Source organism: Carassius gibelio, chromosome A13 (genome assembly GCF_023724105.1).
Source record: "Carassius gibelio isolate Cgi1373 ecotype wild population from Czech Republic chromosome A13, carGib1.2-hapl.c, whole genome shotgun sequence".
Lineage (NCBI taxonomy): Eukaryota > Metazoa > Chordata > Actinopteri > Cypriniformes > Cyprinidae > Carassius > Carassius gibelio.
In genome coordinates, this window is record NC_068383.1 from 11,798,791 (window position 1) to 11,818,462 (window position 19,672).

The 19,672-nt window shown below is 36.2% G+C and overlaps 3 protein-coding genes across 4 annotated transcripts; 1 reads left to right on the plus strand and 2 right to left on the minus strand.

Moving 5' to 3' along the window:
* Positions 1-5,336: 5,336 nt before the first annotated feature.
* Positions 5,337-7,505, minus strand: LOC128026590 (DNA-directed RNA polymerases I and III subunit RPAC1-like). Its single transcript, XM_052613846.1, has 4 exons — positions 7,328-7,505; positions 6,846-6,965; positions 5,709-5,861; positions 5,337-5,551 (listed from the first exon to the last, which is right to left on the minus strand). The coding sequence occupies exons 2-4, from the start codon at positions 6,847-6,849 to the stop codon at positions 5,337-5,339; spliced, it is 372 nt and encodes a 123-aa protein (XP_052469806.1). The 5' UTR covers positions 6,850-6,965; positions 7,328-7,505.
* Positions 7,506-8,495: 990 nt separating this feature from the next.
* On the plus strand, positions 8,496-13,726 carry LOC128026633 (polycomb group RING finger protein 6-like). Of its 2 annotated transcripts, none has more exons than XM_052613879.1 (10): positions 8,496-8,838; positions 9,265-9,364; positions 9,489-9,585; positions 9,876-9,931; positions 10,034-10,093; positions 10,212-10,332; positions 10,839-10,866; positions 11,093-11,191; positions 12,936-13,022; positions 13,366-13,726. In XM_052613879.1, exons 1-10 carry the CDS (start codon positions 8,698-8,700, stop codon positions 13,411-13,413), a joined length of 837 nt encoding a protein of 278 aa, XP_052469839.1. In that variant the 5' UTR covers positions 8,496-8,697; the 3' UTR covers positions 13,414-13,726. The 2 variants fall into 2 exon arrangements, with proteins under 2 accessions (XP_052469839.1, XP_052469840.1); XM_052613880.1 differs by having other exon boundaries at positions 8,508-8,838; positions 9,282-9,364.
* Positions 13,727-15,252: 1,526 nt separating this feature from the next.
* Positions 15,253-18,232, minus strand: LOC128026516 (alpha-internexin-like). Its single transcript, XM_052613757.1, has 3 exons — positions 17,143-18,232; positions 16,050-16,174; positions 15,253-15,947 (listed from the first exon to the last, which is right to left on the minus strand). The coding sequence occupies exons 1-3, from the start codon at positions 18,196-18,198 to the stop codon at positions 15,704-15,706; spliced, it is 1,425 nt and encodes a 474-aa protein (XP_052469717.1). The 5' UTR covers positions 18,199-18,232; the 3' UTR covers positions 15,253-15,703.
* Positions 18,233-19,672: the final 1,440 nt, after the last annotated feature.

The following is a 19,672-nucleotide window of genomic DNA, read 5'->3' on the forward strand; positions in this document are numbered from 1 at the left end:
GATTATTTATTTTATTTGTCCTCCTTTATTTTTTATATGACATTTAAATTTGTCATATACTTCAATCTCTTAACCTTTAGCAAACCCTTTAAAAACCCTGGGTCTCTCGCAAGAAGTAAATCAAACTTGCTTTGTGTTGCAAGACTTGTGATTGGCTGTTCGCCAGTGATGTCACACATTAATTTCTGCACGTGCTCCACAAACTCAGGAACAAAGACTGAGCTGACAAAGAAATTTGATGATCAGCTTAAAGGGGGGGTGAAATGCTCGTTTTGACTCAATATCCTGTTAATCTTGAGTACCTATAGAGTAGTACTGCATCCTTCATAACTCCAAAAAGTCTTTAGTTTTATTATATTCATAAGAGAAAGATAGTCTGTACCGATTTTTCCCGGAAAAACACGAGCGGCTGGAGGCGTGACGTGTGGGCGGAGCTAAAGAATCACGAGCGCCAGTAGGCTTTTGAGTTGAGAGCATGTGGAAGCTGAGACACCATGAGGACAAAACCAACCAAAACAAACCATGGCTAAAAGTCAGATTCAGCGTATATATATGATCCAGAGGCTGAAATTTAACAAGAGCAGCATCAGCAACAACGTCTCTATGTGGTATGTACTGAAACTGTATATATTTGCTTAGCGGTTTTGGAAAATGACTAAGTTCCACTTTGTCGTCTTTTTTTTTTTTTTTTTTAATCTGTACATGTGGAAAGTGCAGTTTGATGACAACATCGCATGTTGTTTACTTGATGTGCTTACATGCCGATAGCTAAGTTAATAACACAGAAATATTTGAAGCAGTTTTACTCACTGTATGCGGTTCCAACACACGATCGTGACCCTTTTTCGTTGGGACTGCATTATCCTTAAGAAATAAACGATGTGCAAATCCGGCGTCAAACTGGAGCTTGTTTCTAAAACAAGCATCTTCGAAATGCAGGGGAACAAACACAAACACTTACACAACTCCGTTGATGCTCTGTAAAAATAAACTCCATCCACTGGTCCCTTAATGCTGTTTCTCTTTTGGTAATCTCTGCAGGGTGGTCTTGCCCTGGCAACCAAAAACACACTTCTTTTGTGACTTTTCGCGACGCTCTCGCTCTGATCAGTGAACGTCCGTTGTGCTCTCAGTGCTGTGCTATACGGGAGCGTGCGCTCTTCCGGCAGAAGTGCCCTCAGGACCCATATAAGGAAATTCCGCTCCATCAAACGTCATACAGAGCCATACTCGAAAAAAAACTTTCCGAAACTTGTGACAAACCGGAAGGAGTATTTTTGGAACAGAAATACTCCTTCAAACGTACAACTTAATTTTTGAAACTTTGTCCATGTTTAGCATGGGAATCCAAATCCCCCCCCCCCCCCCCCCCCTTTAATGGTACCAACATAGCCGGATTGGAGAGGAAGTCAAAACTAACCCTGCAACTCTGAATTTGTTCAGCTACCATCATGGTACAGGCCCCTGGTCTACTAGTCTCACAGCCTAGTCGGACTGTCCTGTTGACTGGTTTTAAAGAGGTTTTAGGCTCTCTTTAACTGGTTCAGCTGGAACATTAACTTACATTTACATTAAGTCATTTAGCAGACGTTTTTATCCAAAGTGACTTACAAATGAGGGCATTGGAAGCAATCAAAAACAACAAAAGAGCAATGATATATAAGTGCTATAACAAGTCTCAGTTAGGTTAAACACAGTACATGTAGCAAGGGCTTTTAAATAATATAATAAATAAAAAGAAAAAAGATAGAATAAAAAATGAATAGAGCAAGGTAGTGTTAGAGGTCTTTTTTATAATTGTATAATAAATAAAAAATAAAATAGATAGAACACAAAAAAAGATTAGAAAGGTAGTTAGATATATTATTATTTTTAGAATAGAATTGGAATGGTGAGTGCTAAAGTAAGTGGGTCAAATAAACTTAAGCTCAGAATAGGTTAAGATAATTTTTTTTAGTTGTTGTTTTTTTGTTAGTCTGCTGAAAAAGTTAGTTTGCTGGTTTTAGATGGTTTAAACTGGTCCCCAGTCTGCTATGAGCTGTTTTTAGCTAGATGACCAACAGGTCTTCTGGCCTGACAAGCTGAAAAGTGCCCTCTTTAAATATACCAATAAAAATTTGTAACATCTTAAAACTGTCTACTCTGGTTTGCTGATGTCCCTGCCTGGTCTGTTGACAGGCTTTAAAGGGTTTGAGGCACTTTTACGCTGGTCTGGGGCTGGGAGACTTGCTGAAGAACAGGTTGACTAAACTACACATAGGAGACGAGCCCAAACCAGCTAAGACCAACTTATACCCACTTAGCATATTTAAAGCTGGTTTATTCAGTAGGATTTCAAAAAACAAAAGTGGTTTAATCTGGCCCTCAGTCTGGCCAAGCTGTTTTTAGCTGGCTATTTTCAGTTGAATAGTGCCCAAAAAACCCTCTTAGACCACCCCGACCAATCTGGAAGACAAGCAAACCAGCTTAGACTGGTTTAAGCAGGCTTTGTCAGCAAGGTAGTTCTTTGAGAATGCCAAAATCAGCCAATATTCTTGCATTAAACTTCCCCTGCTATTCATTATTCTAATTATTTGACCCAAGCTGAAATCAAAAGCAATTTGTTGTATTAGCAATGGAAAGCTGAAGTAGTTAGGAAAAATGGTAATGTCCAGACAGTCAAAAATATAGTAAGTTTTATCTTAATGAGCTGTCAAGCTGTGTAAAAGAAAATTCCACCCAGTGGGCTGAGGAACTGGGTGATCCCTACACCATAATTTGCTTGCTTAGGAAAATACAGTATGTTTTATAAACTACAGCTCTGGCCAACAAGGATATGAGATTTTTCTTCTGTCTTTTTATGCTTTGAGTGCTGTCTGCTGCTTGCCAAGAGCAAAGCTGAGCAATGAGACAGGATGGAGAGGAATGGAGAGTGCCAAGTGACTCCAGTCTCAACCAGTCTCAGCAGAATCATTCTAATGATGAGAGCCACACATTGGAAGGTGACCCACTTATTGTGCAACGCCCACTGTGATTTGCAGTCTCCAAAGATGCCCTGGCCCAATTTCAACATGTACACATTGTGTGAGATTATGTATTTGCTTGTGCGTTATGGGTGGGCGGGTGTTTGGTAGAACATAGCTCAAAATGATCTACTGCAGATGTGGCGACCAACCATAACAATATGCCAAATTTTGACTAAGTGCACAAGGAAATGGCAGCAGAATGTGTGTACGGAAATAGCGAAGAACTTCTCCTGTCAAGCTCAACAAATGGTATTAAGTATCTGGATTGTGCATAAATCAGAATGAACTTCATCAGGTGCTCTGGTGTTTGTATCATCCAGAAAGAAAAAAAACATGATTTCACGCATAATGCATTCATTGCTGACTCCAGCCCTCATTGTTCCAAACAATGCCCTACAGGCAACAGCAGCATATGCTGGACATTAGCTCTTGTAATTCAGTCAGCATGTTTGTGTGTAACTCAAAGCAGACAGCATGTGCGCTTAAGAAGGACTGATAGCAAATAATCATTGCATGTCTATTGGGATGATCTGTATAAAATATAGGGATTTTTTAAATGGAAATTTTCCAAGCAAAAACACCTCGCACTAAGTTCACTGAACTGAACACCAAGGTACATTTTCAGGCCACTGCTACAAAGAAGAAAAAAAAACCCGCCTCTAGTACTGCATTATTTATTACTACTGGCACAACGAGATGTTAAACAGTGTCAAGCGGAGTACGTCTAATTAATCTAAGTACATTCCAGAAGACTGAACTGATTGCCTCCTTCACCGTTCATTCCAGGATACAGCATTTGATTTCACTGATATGAGAGCAGAGCTGGCAGGCAAAATAAAACTAGACAACGCTTCCCTTTTTTTTTCTTTTTTTAGTGGAACTATGAAGATGGATGATCCAAAACAAACGGAAACAAAACTCTGGTATACGCATGCAGTGTTATGGCCAACCAGTCACATTTAATTGCTAGTCTAACAGTTTTGTTGTCTTATTATTATTAAATTTAAAATGATTTTATTAGGTATCAGAGTACAAGCAATGGCTTGGGGTCAAACCGACTAACTGGATTCAACACAGTTCACCAAAAAAAAACATACTGTCAAAAAAACAAAAACAAAACAAAAAAAGTTAAAAAAAATAAATAAATTTTACAAAAATAACAATAGAGTTACAAAAAAATAAATAAAATATTTTGTAACTGTTTTCTTTCTCTATATTTTTAAAAACATTTTAAAGAGATGTGTGGAAAAGCACACAGTAGAGCATGGCACTAGTAGTAATGCCAAGATCATGGGTTTGATTCCCAAACTGAGCCCTAACCTAATAAAAATGCACACCTTCAATGCAGTGTAGATTTCTTCAGATAAACGCATCTTCCAAATGCATAAATGTAAATACCCTCAGAGGGTAGTCAAGAAACTGACATAAAATCAATTATCAATGACCCTAAATGAGAAAAAGTGACATTTCAAGATAAACATCAAAGGTAACCAATACTTATTTTAACTTTTTAAAATTAAAATGGGTCAAATTGACCTGCACGAAAATATAATGGCAAGGTGCTTTGTTCAAATTTTCCCTACACAGATAAAAATTCATAGACAGTTTGTCATTTTGTCAACAACAAAAGTTTAATATACATGGAAAAACAAATATGTCAAAAAATGTGTTTTGTTAAATATAACCGGACATCTTAAATCAAACAGATTAAGTTGACTAAAATAAACTGCTTGAATTTATTCAGGAGTGAGATTTTGTTTAAATAAACATGAATGTCAAAAAGATTCCAGAATGCGGTTACGTTATGGCCAGAAGTTAAATAACAAACAGCTCACTGGAATTTGGATGAATTCACTTGTGAAGTGAGTTTTTTAGCTTAAGATTTAAAAGATATGTACACAGTGTCAGTAAACAATCACATGACTTCATTTAAGGCTATGGGATGAGTGCGACTGGCCTTATTTTCTTCCATCTAGTCCATTTCTGCTGCATCAAGCTCTGTGAGAAATTTCTGGCACTTATAGATGAGGACATTAATGGCCTCAGTAACCAGGACATCAGGAGGAAGGATCTCAACTGAGATGGACTCTCGTGGACTCAACTAAGACTAAATAAATCAACACAGAAGGGAGATTTGACAATGCATATGGAAAATCATCAAACAAACCCAACTCAATGCTTTTAGTTGTAAACATACATATGAAATGATCCCGCACTCTGCCCAGTTTCACCAAGTTCTTCAAGTCATCATGCTGGAGAACTTCTCTGCTGCATGTGTCTAAACGACTGTTGACAACTTTAGCCACCTTCCTGAAATGAATAATTATTAGATTATAACACAACAATAAAAGTACCAAATATCAAGATTACGTGGCAATAAAGCGAAATAACCCTACCGTTCACGTTCTGGATCTCAATAACTCCTGGTGAGAAGCAGCGCTTTAAACTCTCAGCTTGTTCTCCCTCAATGGTCTGTAATATTGTGATTTCAGGAAGAAGTCTGTAGCTTGCAGTGGCCACAGGAGAAAACTTGGCATGATCCTTGCCTGTGAGGTGCAAAGAAACTTTCCAGTTTATAAATACACAAGAAACTAGGTACTGGATGTTGGAGTTAGATAATAACTATAGCTTTATTAAAGAAATATACATATGCTTCACTGGAAATCAAAGATCTATTTGGTCAGGAGCCTTTTATATTATTACCTATTCCCTTGATACAGTGCATGACTATATCCAGTTCCTGCCCTGGTCGAAGTTGTGCCAGGAGAATGTCCCCATGCACAGGACCAATCTCGGCACCTGCAAACACATCAGTCTGGTTTCCAATCGGGAGCCATTTAATGTCACCAGAGTAGACTGAAATCAAACACAAGAGTTTAGTCACATACTGTAAACAGGACACTGATAAATAGAAAATTTTGTCATGGTTAGCAAATAATATGCAAGTAAATTCTGCCGTTATTTACACACTCTCACTTTGTTCCATACTTGTACTTTTCTCCTTGGAACACAAAATGAGCTAGGCAGATGTTATGCAGTCTAAGTCACCTTACCTTTTAAATTCATTGCATCTATTTTCCATACAGTGAATGGTTACTGAAACTTTATTCTGCCTTACATCTTTTGTGTTGCACATAGGGCTGCACAAATAATCTAAACAAAACCGCTTAAATCATTATATGGTTAGTGTATTTATTTATCAAACTGCAAAAGCTGTGATTTAATTCAATAAATACAATGTGCTGTGTGTTTCAGAGAGAAGTGCAGCACGGTGTTCATTTAAACTCAAGCAGCTCCAGAGCCGGCATTTGAGTTCTGACTTCGGGAACACAATATAGGTCAACCAACTTCCCAAACTTTTAATGAGAAGCCGTAATAAACAGGCTGTTGTCACCAAAGAGAAGTTTTAAGAACGCCCTGTGTTTTTTTTTTTTTGCACACTATAGTTTAACATTTGAAAATGAAGAAATTAAGATGTGCAGTAGAATAACAGTTGTACTGTTTTAATAAAAGTATTTTTATATTATTACTTATTAATTATTTATTGTTTATTAATATTATTATTTTTCATTATTTGATAGTCATAAATAAAGATTTTTTGGGGGGCCAAATTGGGCAGCAATACAAACAAGCAGATCAAACCTGGTGCTTTTTTATTTTATTTTACTTCACAATCGCTTTTGTTTTTTATTACATAACTTTCAAAATAAGGATCAGAGAGAGGGTGAATAATTGATCATTAAAAAAAGCTAAATGACAAATTGACAGTAAACCAATTTTTGCATATAAAAAAAAACTATTTAATTAAATTAAGTACCGGTAAACCATATTTTTACTCACCCATGTGATTAAGATATAACTCCTTGGGATCTGAAGAGTCTTTAGGGGCTCTAGTATTCCTGGTGCATTTTACCTTCAGCTGAAGTTGAATTGTGTCAATTTCAGTGCCTTCCTGATCATCTGACAAACATATACAACACATAATATAATTTACATAAAAACAACAAAAACAAAGAATAATCAACAAGTTCAAAAACCAAATTTCTTATTAAACTAACATTTTTTTCTGAAGAAATATATAACCATTTCTAATGACCCGGATTCCTGTACTCAAAAAGACTGGAATCTGCTTTAATGGGCACAAGGCCAAGCCTATGAGCCAGAATCTCATCCTGAATGATTGAGGTGTTGTTGTAAATGAAGACTTTTTCAATGGCCATTGTTTGGACCTATTTTCAAATTAGATGATGTTCAAAAAAATGTGTTCAAAGATCATGAATACAGGCTGACACTATGGACAAAAATCATCAAACACACAGTACCTCAGCCAGTAATATACGGCGAAAAGAATTGGTGATGACCGCGTCTATTCCAATCATATCAAACTCCAACGAGTCCTCATCCGAGTGAACTATATCGACTCTGAAAATCTGCAAGAGTAAAATTATAAGTAAATCAGGTATAAAACGTCCGTCTTAGCAGCGTCTATATAATAAATGACTGCCAGTACATTTCTCACACCTTTTTGAATTTTTCCAAGTCCCATGTCATCGTAACCAGGGTAATTTCCTGGATAATGTGTAGTATGGACCTGTATATACAGTAAAATATGGCTTTATATGTAGCTTACCGGAATACCCTCTAATAAACAATTATAAAAGTGATCATATAAGTCTAATAAACAACAACCATTGCAGTTTGAAGTAACTTACGGAGAAACCTGCACGATAAGTGCAACAATATTTTATTAAATAAGGGTTACTTAAATTAACAAGAAAACAGTCTATATCAACATAAGCACAGTGAATATTATGCACATTGTTATGCCAAATTCACCCAATATTACTCTATTACGAATTTCATCCACGTTGCTCATAGGCGCCGCCATCATTGTTGTCGTGTCATTCTTCTCTTGCGCCGATAGAGGGTCGAAAACTTCCATTCAGAAAGAAACTGTATTCGAAAAGAATTTCACCATTGTCATGCTTTAACAAAACAATACACACACCAAATATGAGATAAAAAAAATATATATATAAAACAATAGCCAACTATATATAAGTTTTAATGAAGACTTTGGCGTTCTGTATTTCAACTTATTGATAAACTTCTTAAACTGTTTAAAAATCCTACAAGGTTACCATAGCCGTTAAAACAACGGTTTTAGGTTTTCAACGGCTCTTATTTTTACTATGACGAAAAATGTAATATTTTTTAAATTTTTCTAAATATTGTGGTTTGGTGCAGTTAATGAAAAGATTTGTTTTTTCCAATAAGTATGTAATAAGTAAGTTAAATCAGATGCCCCTGGATCTCTGTGGTCTGGATGAGTCAAGTAAGTTAGATGACAGACCTACACACAAACACACACACGCGCGCGCACACACACACACACAATATATATGAATATATATATATATATATTCATTTTAATGTTTATTTCTTAAACATTAATGTATTTGTTCCTTTGGGGACTTTTATTCTATCTTCACTGCAGCGTCACTGGAGTATTTCGCGCACACCGTGAAGGTGCACAAGTAGATAAGTTAGGAGTGATTCTAAACCCGTACCTGGAATTAACTCTTTGTTGTTCATCGTGAATGAAGTCGTCCAACCAATCCAGAGAGAGCAGACAGGTGACCGTAGTTGTTCTCTTGCAGTTGTTTTAAGGGCTTCAGTCTTTGCATGCTCTATGGACGGAACTGTGGACAGAGTTGTGGAGGAGGGATCCACGCGTGGGTTCTCTCGGACGGACGTTTCCCTCAGCGGAGGGGATGAGAGCAGGGACACCGACCACAGCCAGAGATCTCACGAAACACAACCTGACGACGAGGTACAACACTAAATTAGTAAATTAGTCGAGTTTTTACTTGAACTTGTAGGCTATAAAAGGTTGTTATATCGCATATAAGAATTAATCCCCTAATAAATATGTTTGTGTATGTTTTATATGTAAATAAAATATACGTATATTAATACTATTTGTTTAATACTTAAACTTAATTATTTGTAAGTTGTATATGAGCGTTTAATAAAGGAATATGAGGTAAAATTAGGTAATTATGTATGTAGTATATTGTATATTGTATACACTTTAAAAACGTAATATTTATGTGTGAGTGTGCGTGTGTGTATATATATATATGTATGTATATGTGTGCGTGTGAAATATGTCAATTATACGTTTAAAAATAAAATTTAATTTATTTTAATTTATCATTTGTTTAATGTTTAAGTAATGTTTGTTTTTTGTTTAAAGTGCTCTTTGCCTCTTAGGGATTTTTATCCCTATATCCGCTGTGCCCTCTGCAATGGATTTTTCATTGATGCCACCACCATCACAGAGTGTCTTCACACTTGTAAGTCTGTTTTTCCCCACTGGTGTAATGGTATAAATTTAATTTATTATTTTCTCTTTTTTTCCATATAATCTGTGATCTTTACAGTGTTTTGAATCATGCCTGTTTATTTCCCCTTTCACAGTTTGTAAGAGCTGCATCGTCAAGCACTTTTTCTACAGCAACAGGTGTCCTAACTGCTCGATTGTTGTGCACCAGACACAGCCGCTGAACAGTATCAGGTAGCTTCAGTTTTATTGAAGTCTTGTTTTATTAATACTGTTCTTGTCGATTTCAACTTTAGCGAACTGAGCGTACAGGGCGTAGTGTTGTTTACCGCTTTTGGTCTGTCACTAGAGATTTAGTCTAGCTGTTGTTTTCGAGACCATCCCTTGTGTCTAATTACTGCTGCCTAGCAATAACAGCCTCACATATGTCCTGCGGTCTTTAAGGATTCTTGTATGCTTTAGTGTTTAATTACTGGTCATGTTTTAGCCTGGGAGTAAAATTTCATCACTTTTTTTTCTATTAGACCTGACAGACAATTACAAGACATTGTTTTCAAGATGGTTCCATATTTGGAAGAAGGTTAGTGGAGTTTATGTTAAACACTTTCTTGTTACACTTTTGTTCCCCAATTCTGTCATTTGATACATAAACAACACAAAATATGTGTTTTTTCTTCATTAGATGAAAGGTCGCGAATATATGCATTTTATAAACAGAGAGGGCTTGGCGTTCCTAAACCAGGTTTGTTCATGCATTCACTCAACTTAAGTTTATTATTTGAATATATATAGGTATATAGGTGATATTATTCTATTGTGCTTATGATGCAATCTTTTTTCTTTATTTGTTTCCCCCCTAGTGGCGTCTCCAGCTACATGCCCAGTAAAGCCGCATCAGAGACAGAAGAAAGACATTCTGCCTCAGTCTGTTTTTACAATTCCCTCAGAGCTAGATGTGTCTCTGATGTTGGAGTTTGTGGGGTCAGTAATGTTCATTTGAGATTCAGCGTATATCATTAATGTCGTTTAGCTTCTAGAGCTTTCAGCTGACTCTATGTAAATGTAATGAGTTTTGATTGAAAAAAAAAAGGCAAAGACAGGTTTCATTTTTGCAATAACACACCATGAATCATTCAGAAAGGCCCGCAACATGCATTAAGTAAATAGGGTAAATTTTGTTTTCATGTTGAATTGAAGTTTTCTGAATGCCAGACAGGTTATTTTGTGTATCACCACTAGATGGAGCTAAACAGTCAAAAATCAAAAGTCTCTTTAAAACAGTGATTTTCAACATTTTTCATTGAAAGGCCTCCCACTGTCCAACACAGTATTCAAAGCCCCTCCCGAGAACCACTTGCCATGTGCTCTGAATTTGCACAACTGTAAAAGCCCGCCTATTATTTATGAATTATTTGATTTATTACAAAAAACATGTAATCTGTTAATGTTTCATCTAATCTTTATTTTTACATGTTTTTGATTTACAGAGCTGAAGAGGGTATTGAGAACTTTAAGGTAACTTTAATATTTTGTCAGTCTTGCAATATGATATTTTCATACTTTGTTTTGTGTGTGTGTGTACTCACACAAAATAATGTACTTTGTATTACGGAAACGCATTGCAATATTATTTATGCTTAATATAAACACTTTAATCATGGTGTAGAATTGAGCTGAAGTTGTGCTGTAGGCCTTGCTGATTTTCCGTTTTTAATATCCTGATTATATTTTCCCCCTCAAGCCCCTTGAAAGGAAGTATGTGCGTGTGTCAGGGGAAGCCACTGTCCGTCATGTGGAGCTTTTTATCAGGAGGAAGATGGAACTGAGTCAAAACTGCAAGGTGAAATACAGATTTTATCACCCACCAGTGTATTTTGAATCATAAACCACACTCTGTATCAGGGTAAGGTCTTGGTCTTAAACAGCAACATTAAACCAGACGCATAAATCCTGCATCAGATGGTCAACAAAGTCAGAGGGGTGGGGTGAGCAGAACACCCCCCATCTTTGTTAGTCACTGAGTAATTCGTACTGACAGAGTCATTTTATGCAAAATTGTTAAAATTGCTAAATTCAGCAAAATTACTCGTCCTCTTTGGGTTTCCACAATGAGGTCATCATGTTAAAGTGTGATTAAAGAAATGATGTTATTAGGATGTTCCCTCTCCCTCTCAACACTTCACAATCCTGCCACATTGATGTTTAATTAGTTTCCCCCTAATCCTAATTCTGGATAAGGATTTGAGTCTTTGAAAAGAGCCACAGCTCTGTCGAGCATAGTAATGACTCTCTGTGGTTGTGAATAACAGAGATTATGTGTGAAACAAAAATCTAGTGCTGTTTATGTATATATTTTACAGTGTCCTTGTTAAATACTGTATGTTGCATATACTTACTATAGTAATTCAAGGTAAGAATGCATAATTACAAGCATCTAACCCTAAACCAAACTCCTAATATTAACCCTATACTAGATATATGTAAGTAATTAATATTACCCAGTACTAAACTGTATAATTACACTGTAACAATGATACCTTAAAATAAAGTATAATATTGAACTTTAATACACATACAACAGATGTATACTTATAAATTTTATTTATTTTCATTGTTAATTGTTCATAGTATGTATACATGTGACTTGGGGCATTTTAAAGATATATTCTGGGTTCAAGTCAAGTTTAGCTCGACAGACAGCATTTGTGGCATAATGTTGATTTCCACTTCTTCTTCCAGTCTGGGTTACTGTAAGGCACACACAATGGAAGTCAATGGTGCCAGTCTGTAATGCTGACATGATATTAGTAGTGTAAAAAATGCTTATTGTGTTTTATTAATGTATTTTACGGTGTTTGTTGCCAGGACAGCTTAGTTGAAATCAGAATTAATGCTATTATAAAAGTCTAAGCTTCATAGTTTTGCTACTTAATTGCAGTATTGTGATCTGTAGTCACATGCAGCAGTTGTTGGTAATGGTTGCTTGCACGTTGTGAGGCTAACAGTCATATTTGGATTACTGGCTTAAGGGTTTTTCCTGGCGTCCAGACACTCAGTGTTGATAAGCTAAGACTGATCTGGTTCGGTGAGGAACACCTCGTAGTGCCAGGGACATCTACTGGGATAGAGGTGAAAGAGGAGGCACGAGGGCTTTTATGTCTGGCTTCAGGATAGCCCGCTGTGCCCTGCTCCATATACTAGACTAAAAATTGTCTAATCATTTTGGGAATACACTGAGGCTGTATTGTATATGCTTATGGAGGCTCAAAGTGTATTTCCATCTGGTATTTTAGGGTCACTGTGGAAAAGCAGTCTTCTATAAAGTTTGTACCCACTGGAATCCAACTTTTATTAATGATGTTTGCTAATGCAAGAATTCCTGTTTCTATTGCATTACTTGTGATATTTTAGTTAAGGTTTTATTTCTGAGAATTCAGCTTTGGCATTGTGCTATGGTCAGGAATAGTACTTCAAAACATGCAGTGTTTTGAGGAGGAGTGCTATTCCTTTCCTAAAGTGATCAGGCTAAAGGCATTGGTATTGCATCACTTACATGAACATTTACATTCTACTTCATTTGACAGGTTGATGTTGTGTGTGGAGACCATCTTCTTGAGCAATGCCAGTCTTTGAGAGAAGTTTGTAATACCATGGGAAAAAATGCGTTGCAGGTGGGTGTCTGAGAAAATTTACCTTTCTTTTTTTTTTTTTTTTTTTTTCTGTTATATACTTTTGCAAAAAATAAAATGACTAGAGGCACAGAGAATTGCTTAAAATGACAATTTATCCAAAAATTGAACACAAAAGAAGGTATTTTAAAAAATGTGGGTAACCAAACAGTTTCTGGTCCACATTGACTTCCATTATTTTTTTGTATTTTTTATTTACATTTTGTCAATTGAATAAGTCCTTGCTGAATTTAAGTATTCATTTTTTTTTCTTGCTGACCCAGAACTTGTAAATAGTAATGTAAATGCTGTATTCCTTAATACCTTTCTTTTTTTCCCTTTTTAGGACGGCATGCTGGTTCTGCATTTCGGACTTGTTCTACCTGCTCAGTAAAGAGGAAATACACAGAAAGACCAACTACTGTGAAATTTATATTGTACAGTGGTTTTATTTCAATTTTCTCATATAACAGTGATCCTATGCAGTGATCATTTGTCTTCCTGGTTGCCTTCTGCTCAAAAAGATGAAAAATATGGCAGCATTGTTTGAGCAAATGCATTAATGAGCCATTTCCAGAATATACTGCTTGTTTGTTTGTTTGTTTGTTTGTTTGGATGATTGATCTTTGGATACAATTTCCACAGCTGTAATGGTTCTATGAATGCTCTTTTATACATTAACAAAAACATAAAGTAATTATTTTACACCTTGTCTCTGAGAATATATCGTTTGACATCAATTGTATTGCTTGGTTTTGTTGTGCTTCTAGTTCAGCTGACAAAAAGAGAATCAGTACTTTGGAAAAAATAATTCACTCAAGTACCTGGACGGTACCTAAATTGTTAAGTATTTAATTCTGTACAGCAATGAAGATGTTTGTTTGGTTTTCTGTCTTTCTTTCCTCAACTCTTCTAGGGCTGTTTCTAAGTGTTTCTGGTTGTCTTTGTTTATTTTCGATTGAAATCTATGTATTGTTTGAGCCATATTGTGTTATTACAAGGCTTTTGGGGGAAAGATCTTTCAAATGTTTTTTTTCAATATTGTAATTGAAGTCTTGTTCGCCAGATCCACGCCATTGCATATAAATACTATGCAAATATTACGCATCCCTTTTCATTTAGTCATCTTTATAGTTTTGGAAAATATTTTATGACACACACTGATTTTCTGTTTGTGTGTTGCTAATTTCAAACTAAGACAATGTCTTATTATTTATGCCTAAAAGTTAGGAAACATCTGTATGGTATTCTTTGTTTAAGCTATTATCATAAAAAATACACTGGAGGGTCTAAGGCTCGCTGTAAGAGGGAGAAGAGGGATAGAGAGATGTTTCCCACTAACCCACAGGGACTGTTGAAAATGGTTGCCAAAAAACCCCGAATTAAACCCCCTGTATGGCTTCGCCATTTCAGTGATTGACCGTCTTTTGGAACAACACAAAGCAGAAGCTCTTTTTTGGAGTGGAGTGGGAGAATATAATCAAACATAACTTTAAAGAAACCGAATCCATTAGCCTTTAAATTGAAGGTAATCTTACTGCCATTGAACAGGGTTAATGCAATTTAAATGATTATATGTGCACTCATTTTTAAAAGTTTGGAGCCAGTTAGATTTTTATGAAAGAATTGAGGAATTGATCAAAAGTGTCATTCAATTAATTAAATGTTTTTTTTTTCTATCAAAACTTGGAAAAATAGATTCCATAGATTTCACAAAAATGTAAGGCAGCACAACTATTTTCGACAATAATAATAAATTTTACTTTAGCACCACAACAGATTAGAATGATTTCTGAAGGATCATAACATTGAAGACTTGAGCGAAAATTGTGTTGCCATCTCCAGAATAAATAACTTTTTCAAATATATTCAACTAGAACATAATTATATTAAATTGTAATATTTCACAATATTGGAATTTATCAAATCAATTCAGTCTTGATAAGTATAAGAAACATCTTTCAAAAGCATTCAAAATCTTACCAACCCCAAACATTGTTTATAAAGGCTTAAACCATAAAGAATCAACAAAACCACTATAACTAAAATAAATGAGTTGCAAGTAAAAGAAACATTACCTATTTAATATGCTAAATCTTAAGTCTTTATTGAGTTTTAGAAATAAACAGCCATTAAAAGCAGTGTAATAACATTAAATGTAATGCACATTTTTTATATGAGACAGATAAGATTAGTAAATGATTTATGAATAAAAAAATACATAACTAAAACATTTAAATTATCGACTTTATTGTGGTTAAGGCATATACATGTGTAACAGGTTAGTTAAGTGGTTTGGTCCCTTATTCGTAATATAGTGCTTTCAAATAAACCTTTCATAAATAATTGTACATTTATCTATAATCATTGGATCAGTGGTCAACCCCTAATATTGAAGTTCATATTTATACTGCTAACACCATCAACAGGACTGAAATACTCTCTGAAACTACAAATAAGAAACAGGAAATATTTGAGGCCTAAGTTCTGGAGTATTAAACCAGTATATTGTAGATATGGTTTTTGAAACATTATGTCACCATTGCAATATCTTAAATGTGTTACCAATTACTATAAACAACAAGTTGCAGTTTTTATCTAATAGCAGTGTTTACTGTGCCAAACGCTCATAAGTCTGCTGGGAAAATAGCTAGAGAAGCATATGTTTAATAAGCATAACTATTCTAGTTGGAGTTAACATCAACAGTATCACTCTTTTCTGGCTTTTTAATCACAGCAGTTTCCTCCGGGTTCTCCTCCCGCTTGGCTCCTGCCTTGGATTTGCCATGTCCCTCTTCTTCTTTCTCTTTTTTGGGATTGCGGGTTGAGGTGAAAGCAGAGCGGCTCTGATACCCATAAGTGATGCTGGGTGTGCTGGAGAAAGTCAACCCAGAACTGAAGTGGGTTTCTTCACCCTCCAGTAGCTTTCTATGAGGACATCAATGACGACTGGTTAGTTCTTATTCAATTTTTAATCTCACTGCATTAGTAATGTCATGTGCAATTAATGTGGAATCATTGGTGATTTACCTGTATGCTGCAATTTCAATGTCTAATGCCATCTTGACGTTCAGAAGATCCTGATACTCCCGGAGGTGACGGGCCATTTCACTCTTAGTATTTCTAAGATCAAGGTCCAGCTGCCCAATTGTTTCCTGGTTAATGGGGTTTCAAAAAAATATGTATCAATATTAGCCTTACAACAAAAATATTCTGAAATGGCCATCATAAAATTACAAGCATATTCTTATAAAGAAATGCAATACATTGAAACCAGCTTGCACTTTTCACATTCACATGACCATTCATTAATTTAGCTCACCAAAATTAGATCCATCTTATTAAAGCTGATGTGTACCTTTATCTCTTGGCATTGACTGGCTGTCTCAGTACAAATTCAGAGACGCTTATCTGATTTGCACTGGCACTTCTTTCACTCTCAAAAGATGAAAGGTCAAAGATCATGAACCTGGAAAAACCTCAAGTCAAAATTATCTGGATATGGAAGTCTAATTAATGTTCACATTTGTAAAGTATCTAACTCATCAAGCAGCTCTAACACATATATATAAACATAAACTGAGATTATCATTCGGGTTTCTTTCACCAAGTGAACATGACCTTGCAGAAGCCTCCCTTGTAAAATCCTCTTTATCAAGAGGCTCTTAGTGGAATTAACCTCAGCCACCTCTTGTGTGCGATTAGTTCAGCACCATGGACAGAGCACCCAGCTACTTGACATGCCATTTCAAGCAGTTTCACTCTTGTCCTGTGCATTATTCACAGTTCTTCTAATAATTTTTAGAAAGCAAAAAGTTGACTAAAAATGGTGAAAACCAGCCAGAGCACATAAAACATGCTTATATGGTTATATAAATACAAAAATAAATAGAAATAGAAATGTAAAATAAAAATTATTTTTACAAACTAAACATTAATTGAAAGGAGATTTCTCAAGAATAATAAATTATTGTTTAAATAAAATGTCTACCTAGATAAAAAAATATATAGATGGATAACTTTTGTCTCGTTTATCCTTCTTTAAAGAATATTTTTATCATTAAATTTTGTTATATTTTCATACATGCTTAACTCCAAAATGATGTTATTTTTATGTGTCTACCTGATAACCTGAGACCTCGGCATTGTGTGCCTCTTCCATCTCGCGGATCTGTCGTTCAAGTGACTCGTTTGCGCCACGCAAGGTTTCGATTTCAATGGTTTTGGACTGTAGTTGTCGCCTGTAGTCGTTGATCTCCTCTCTTGTTGCTCTCATGGCCTCGTTGGTTCTTGTGGCCTGTTCATTGAGGCTGGTGAACTTTGATTTGTACCATTCCTCGGCCGACTGCAGGTTCTTAGAAGCGAGGGTTTCGTACTGCCCACGGATCTCTTTGAGGGCCGAGGTCAGATCCGGCTTGGATAACTCTACTTCCACAGATATCTGGGCTGCCTGGATCATACTAGTCAGCTCCGCCACCTCTTCATCATGCACTTTCCTCATAAAATTGATCTCGTCCAAGAGGGACTCGACCTTTCTCTCCAGGTCCACACGCACCATTGTGGCATCATCCACATCTTTCTTGTAGGATCTGAGCGTCAGCTCTGCCTCCTCGCGCGCTCGGATCTCGTCCTCAAACTTGCCTCGAAGTTTCTGCAAGTCTTCGTCGATATTATCTCGTTCAATGAGAATATGAGCTTTTTCGTTGTTCAGCTCGTCCACCTGGGCTCGCAGATCCCGGATCTCTTGACGATAGAGGTCAGCGAGTCTAGACGGCTCGTTCTGCCTCTGACGCAGACTCACGAGCTCGGTCTCCAGCACTTGATTGTGCTGCTCCAGATTGCGCACCTTCTCGATAAACATCGCGAAACGGTCATTGAGACCTTGAAGTTGTTCCTTCTCATTGGTTCGGACGATTTTAAACTCGTTGTTTAACACAGCTGTTTGAGAGAAATCCACGTTATCGAAATGTACCGGTGAGAAAGAAGATGACCGGCCCGATCTTTTAAGGTAACCCGCTGGAGAGGCGGTGCTGCGGGAGAGAGAGTGGGACCTGAAGCCGCTGGAAGACATAGAGCTCCTGGAGGAGACATTGCTCATTCTAGAACCGGTGAAACGAGGGGTTTCCCCGAAAATCTTTCTATAGGATGAGGACATGTAGTTGTCTGATCCGTAACTCATCGTCGTCACAGCTAAATGAGTCTAAAATGGGTGTGCTTGTCATTATATAGCCTTCCCGGCGGACTGTCCCATTCAACAGCCTGTCATGTTCCCTCTGGTGGTGACAGTTAAGAAGAGAATAAACCGTTTCAGACCATTAAAAAATTAATTTAGTAGTTGTGTTTTCAAAAGGAATGACATTTGCACACAAAGAACAGATTTTTGGGCTGTTTAAACTGTCATGTGTCGATGGAACTGCCCAGGTTTACGCACCCGAAATTTAACAGTTAAATCGATTTAGGCTAGATATTTTTGTCTTTTTTTCCTTTCTTTTTTTATTTATCTTTTGTTGTTGTTGTTGTTGTTGGTATATTAAATGTTTGACTGAAGAAAAAAAAACCTTTAGCCCAGACTTTTAATACACAGAATTTACTTCCTTTACAATATTAAAATAAAAATAATAACAATTTGCAGGCTGGCCAGATGAACAGCGCCCAAAATATTTTTAATGCGTTTAAAATAAATAAATAAATAACAATGAATAAATAACGGTCATTGTCTTTGCGCTGTTGAAAAAGCAGCATATACCAGCCCAGGATTGTTTGCTGGTTTTAGTCTACACCCTAGCCAACTGAACTCAAAAGTGTCTAAAAGCCTTCTAAAACCAGCAAACAGACAAAGGTGTGGGAAACTGTCCAAGACCATCACACAGCGTATGCTGATTTAAGATGTGTTTATTTTTTGCCAAAAAAAGTACACCCCTTGAGTACACCCCTCACATTTCAGCAACCATTTTAGTATATCTTCTCAAGGGACAATACTATAGAAATTAAACTTTTATTTTAGAGTAGTCAAGGTGCTGCTGGTGCAGTAGATTTACTATCCTCTGAAAATATATTAACTTACAGCCATTATTGTCAATATAGCTGGCAACAAAAGTGAGTACACCCTAAGTGACAACAAAGCCGCATGTCCTATTCATCATGTTCATGTTCAAGATGACAACTGCCTTGCTGAGGAAGCTGAAGATGAAGGTGATGGTGTGGCCAAGTATGTATCCAGACCTAAACCCTATTGAGCAGAAGGTGGGGAAGCACCATGTGTCTAACATCCAGCAGCTCTGTGATGTCAGCTCTGTGGATAGTAATTGCTGTTCAAGCAGCACATTGACTATTCTAAAATATATCCAAGTTTCATTTCTAATATATATTGTCTCTTGAGAAGATATACCAATATGGCTGCTGAAATATGAGGGGTTTACTAACTTTTGTGAGATACTATATATTTAGCTATTTGTCTATTTTGAGTACTGATATTAACAGTTCATGAAATATAAATATAAATCCACCTTGTTTTGAGAAAAAAAAAATCTGGCAACACGGTTTAACGTTGACAACCAATAGATGGCGATATTTCTCTTCCAAAATGTTTTCCTCTATATATTTCTGCCATCAGATACTACTGATCGAATACAAATACATCATTTTACAATAAT

Excerpts from the sequence above, each read along its gene's own strand:
- LOC128026590 (XM_052613846.1), bottom strand. Across the intron at positions 5,552-5,708 it reads GCACTGTATCAAGGGAATAG|GCAAGGATCATGCCAAGTTT; the intron begins GTAATAATATAA and ends TGCACCTCACAG.
- LOC128026633 (XM_052613879.1), top strand. The coding sequence starts at position 8,698 with ATGGACGGAACTGTGGACAGAGTTGTGGAGGAGGGATCCACGCGTGGG. Across the intron at positions 9,932-10,033 it reads GGTTCCATATTTGGAAGAAG|ATGAAAGGTCGCGAATATAT; the intron begins GTTAGTGGAGTT and ends TTTCTTCATTAG. Across the intron at positions 10,094-10,211 it reads GCTTGGCGTTCCTAAACCAG|TGGCGTCTCCAGCTACATGC; the intron begins GTTTGTTCATGC and ends TTTCCCCCCTAG.
- LOC128026516 (XM_052613757.1), bottom strand. The coding sequence starts at position 18,198 with ATGAGTTACGGATCAGACAACTACATGTCCTCATCCTATAGAAAGATT. Across the intron at positions 16,175-17,142 it reads CCGAGGTCTCAGGTTATCAG|GAAACAATTGGGCAGCTGGA; the intron begins GTAGACACATAA and ends CCCATTAACCAG. Across the intron at positions 15,948-16,049 it reads ATTGAAATTGCAGCATACAG|AAAGCTACTGGAGGGTGAAG; the intron begins GTAAATCACCAA and ends ATGTCCTCATAG.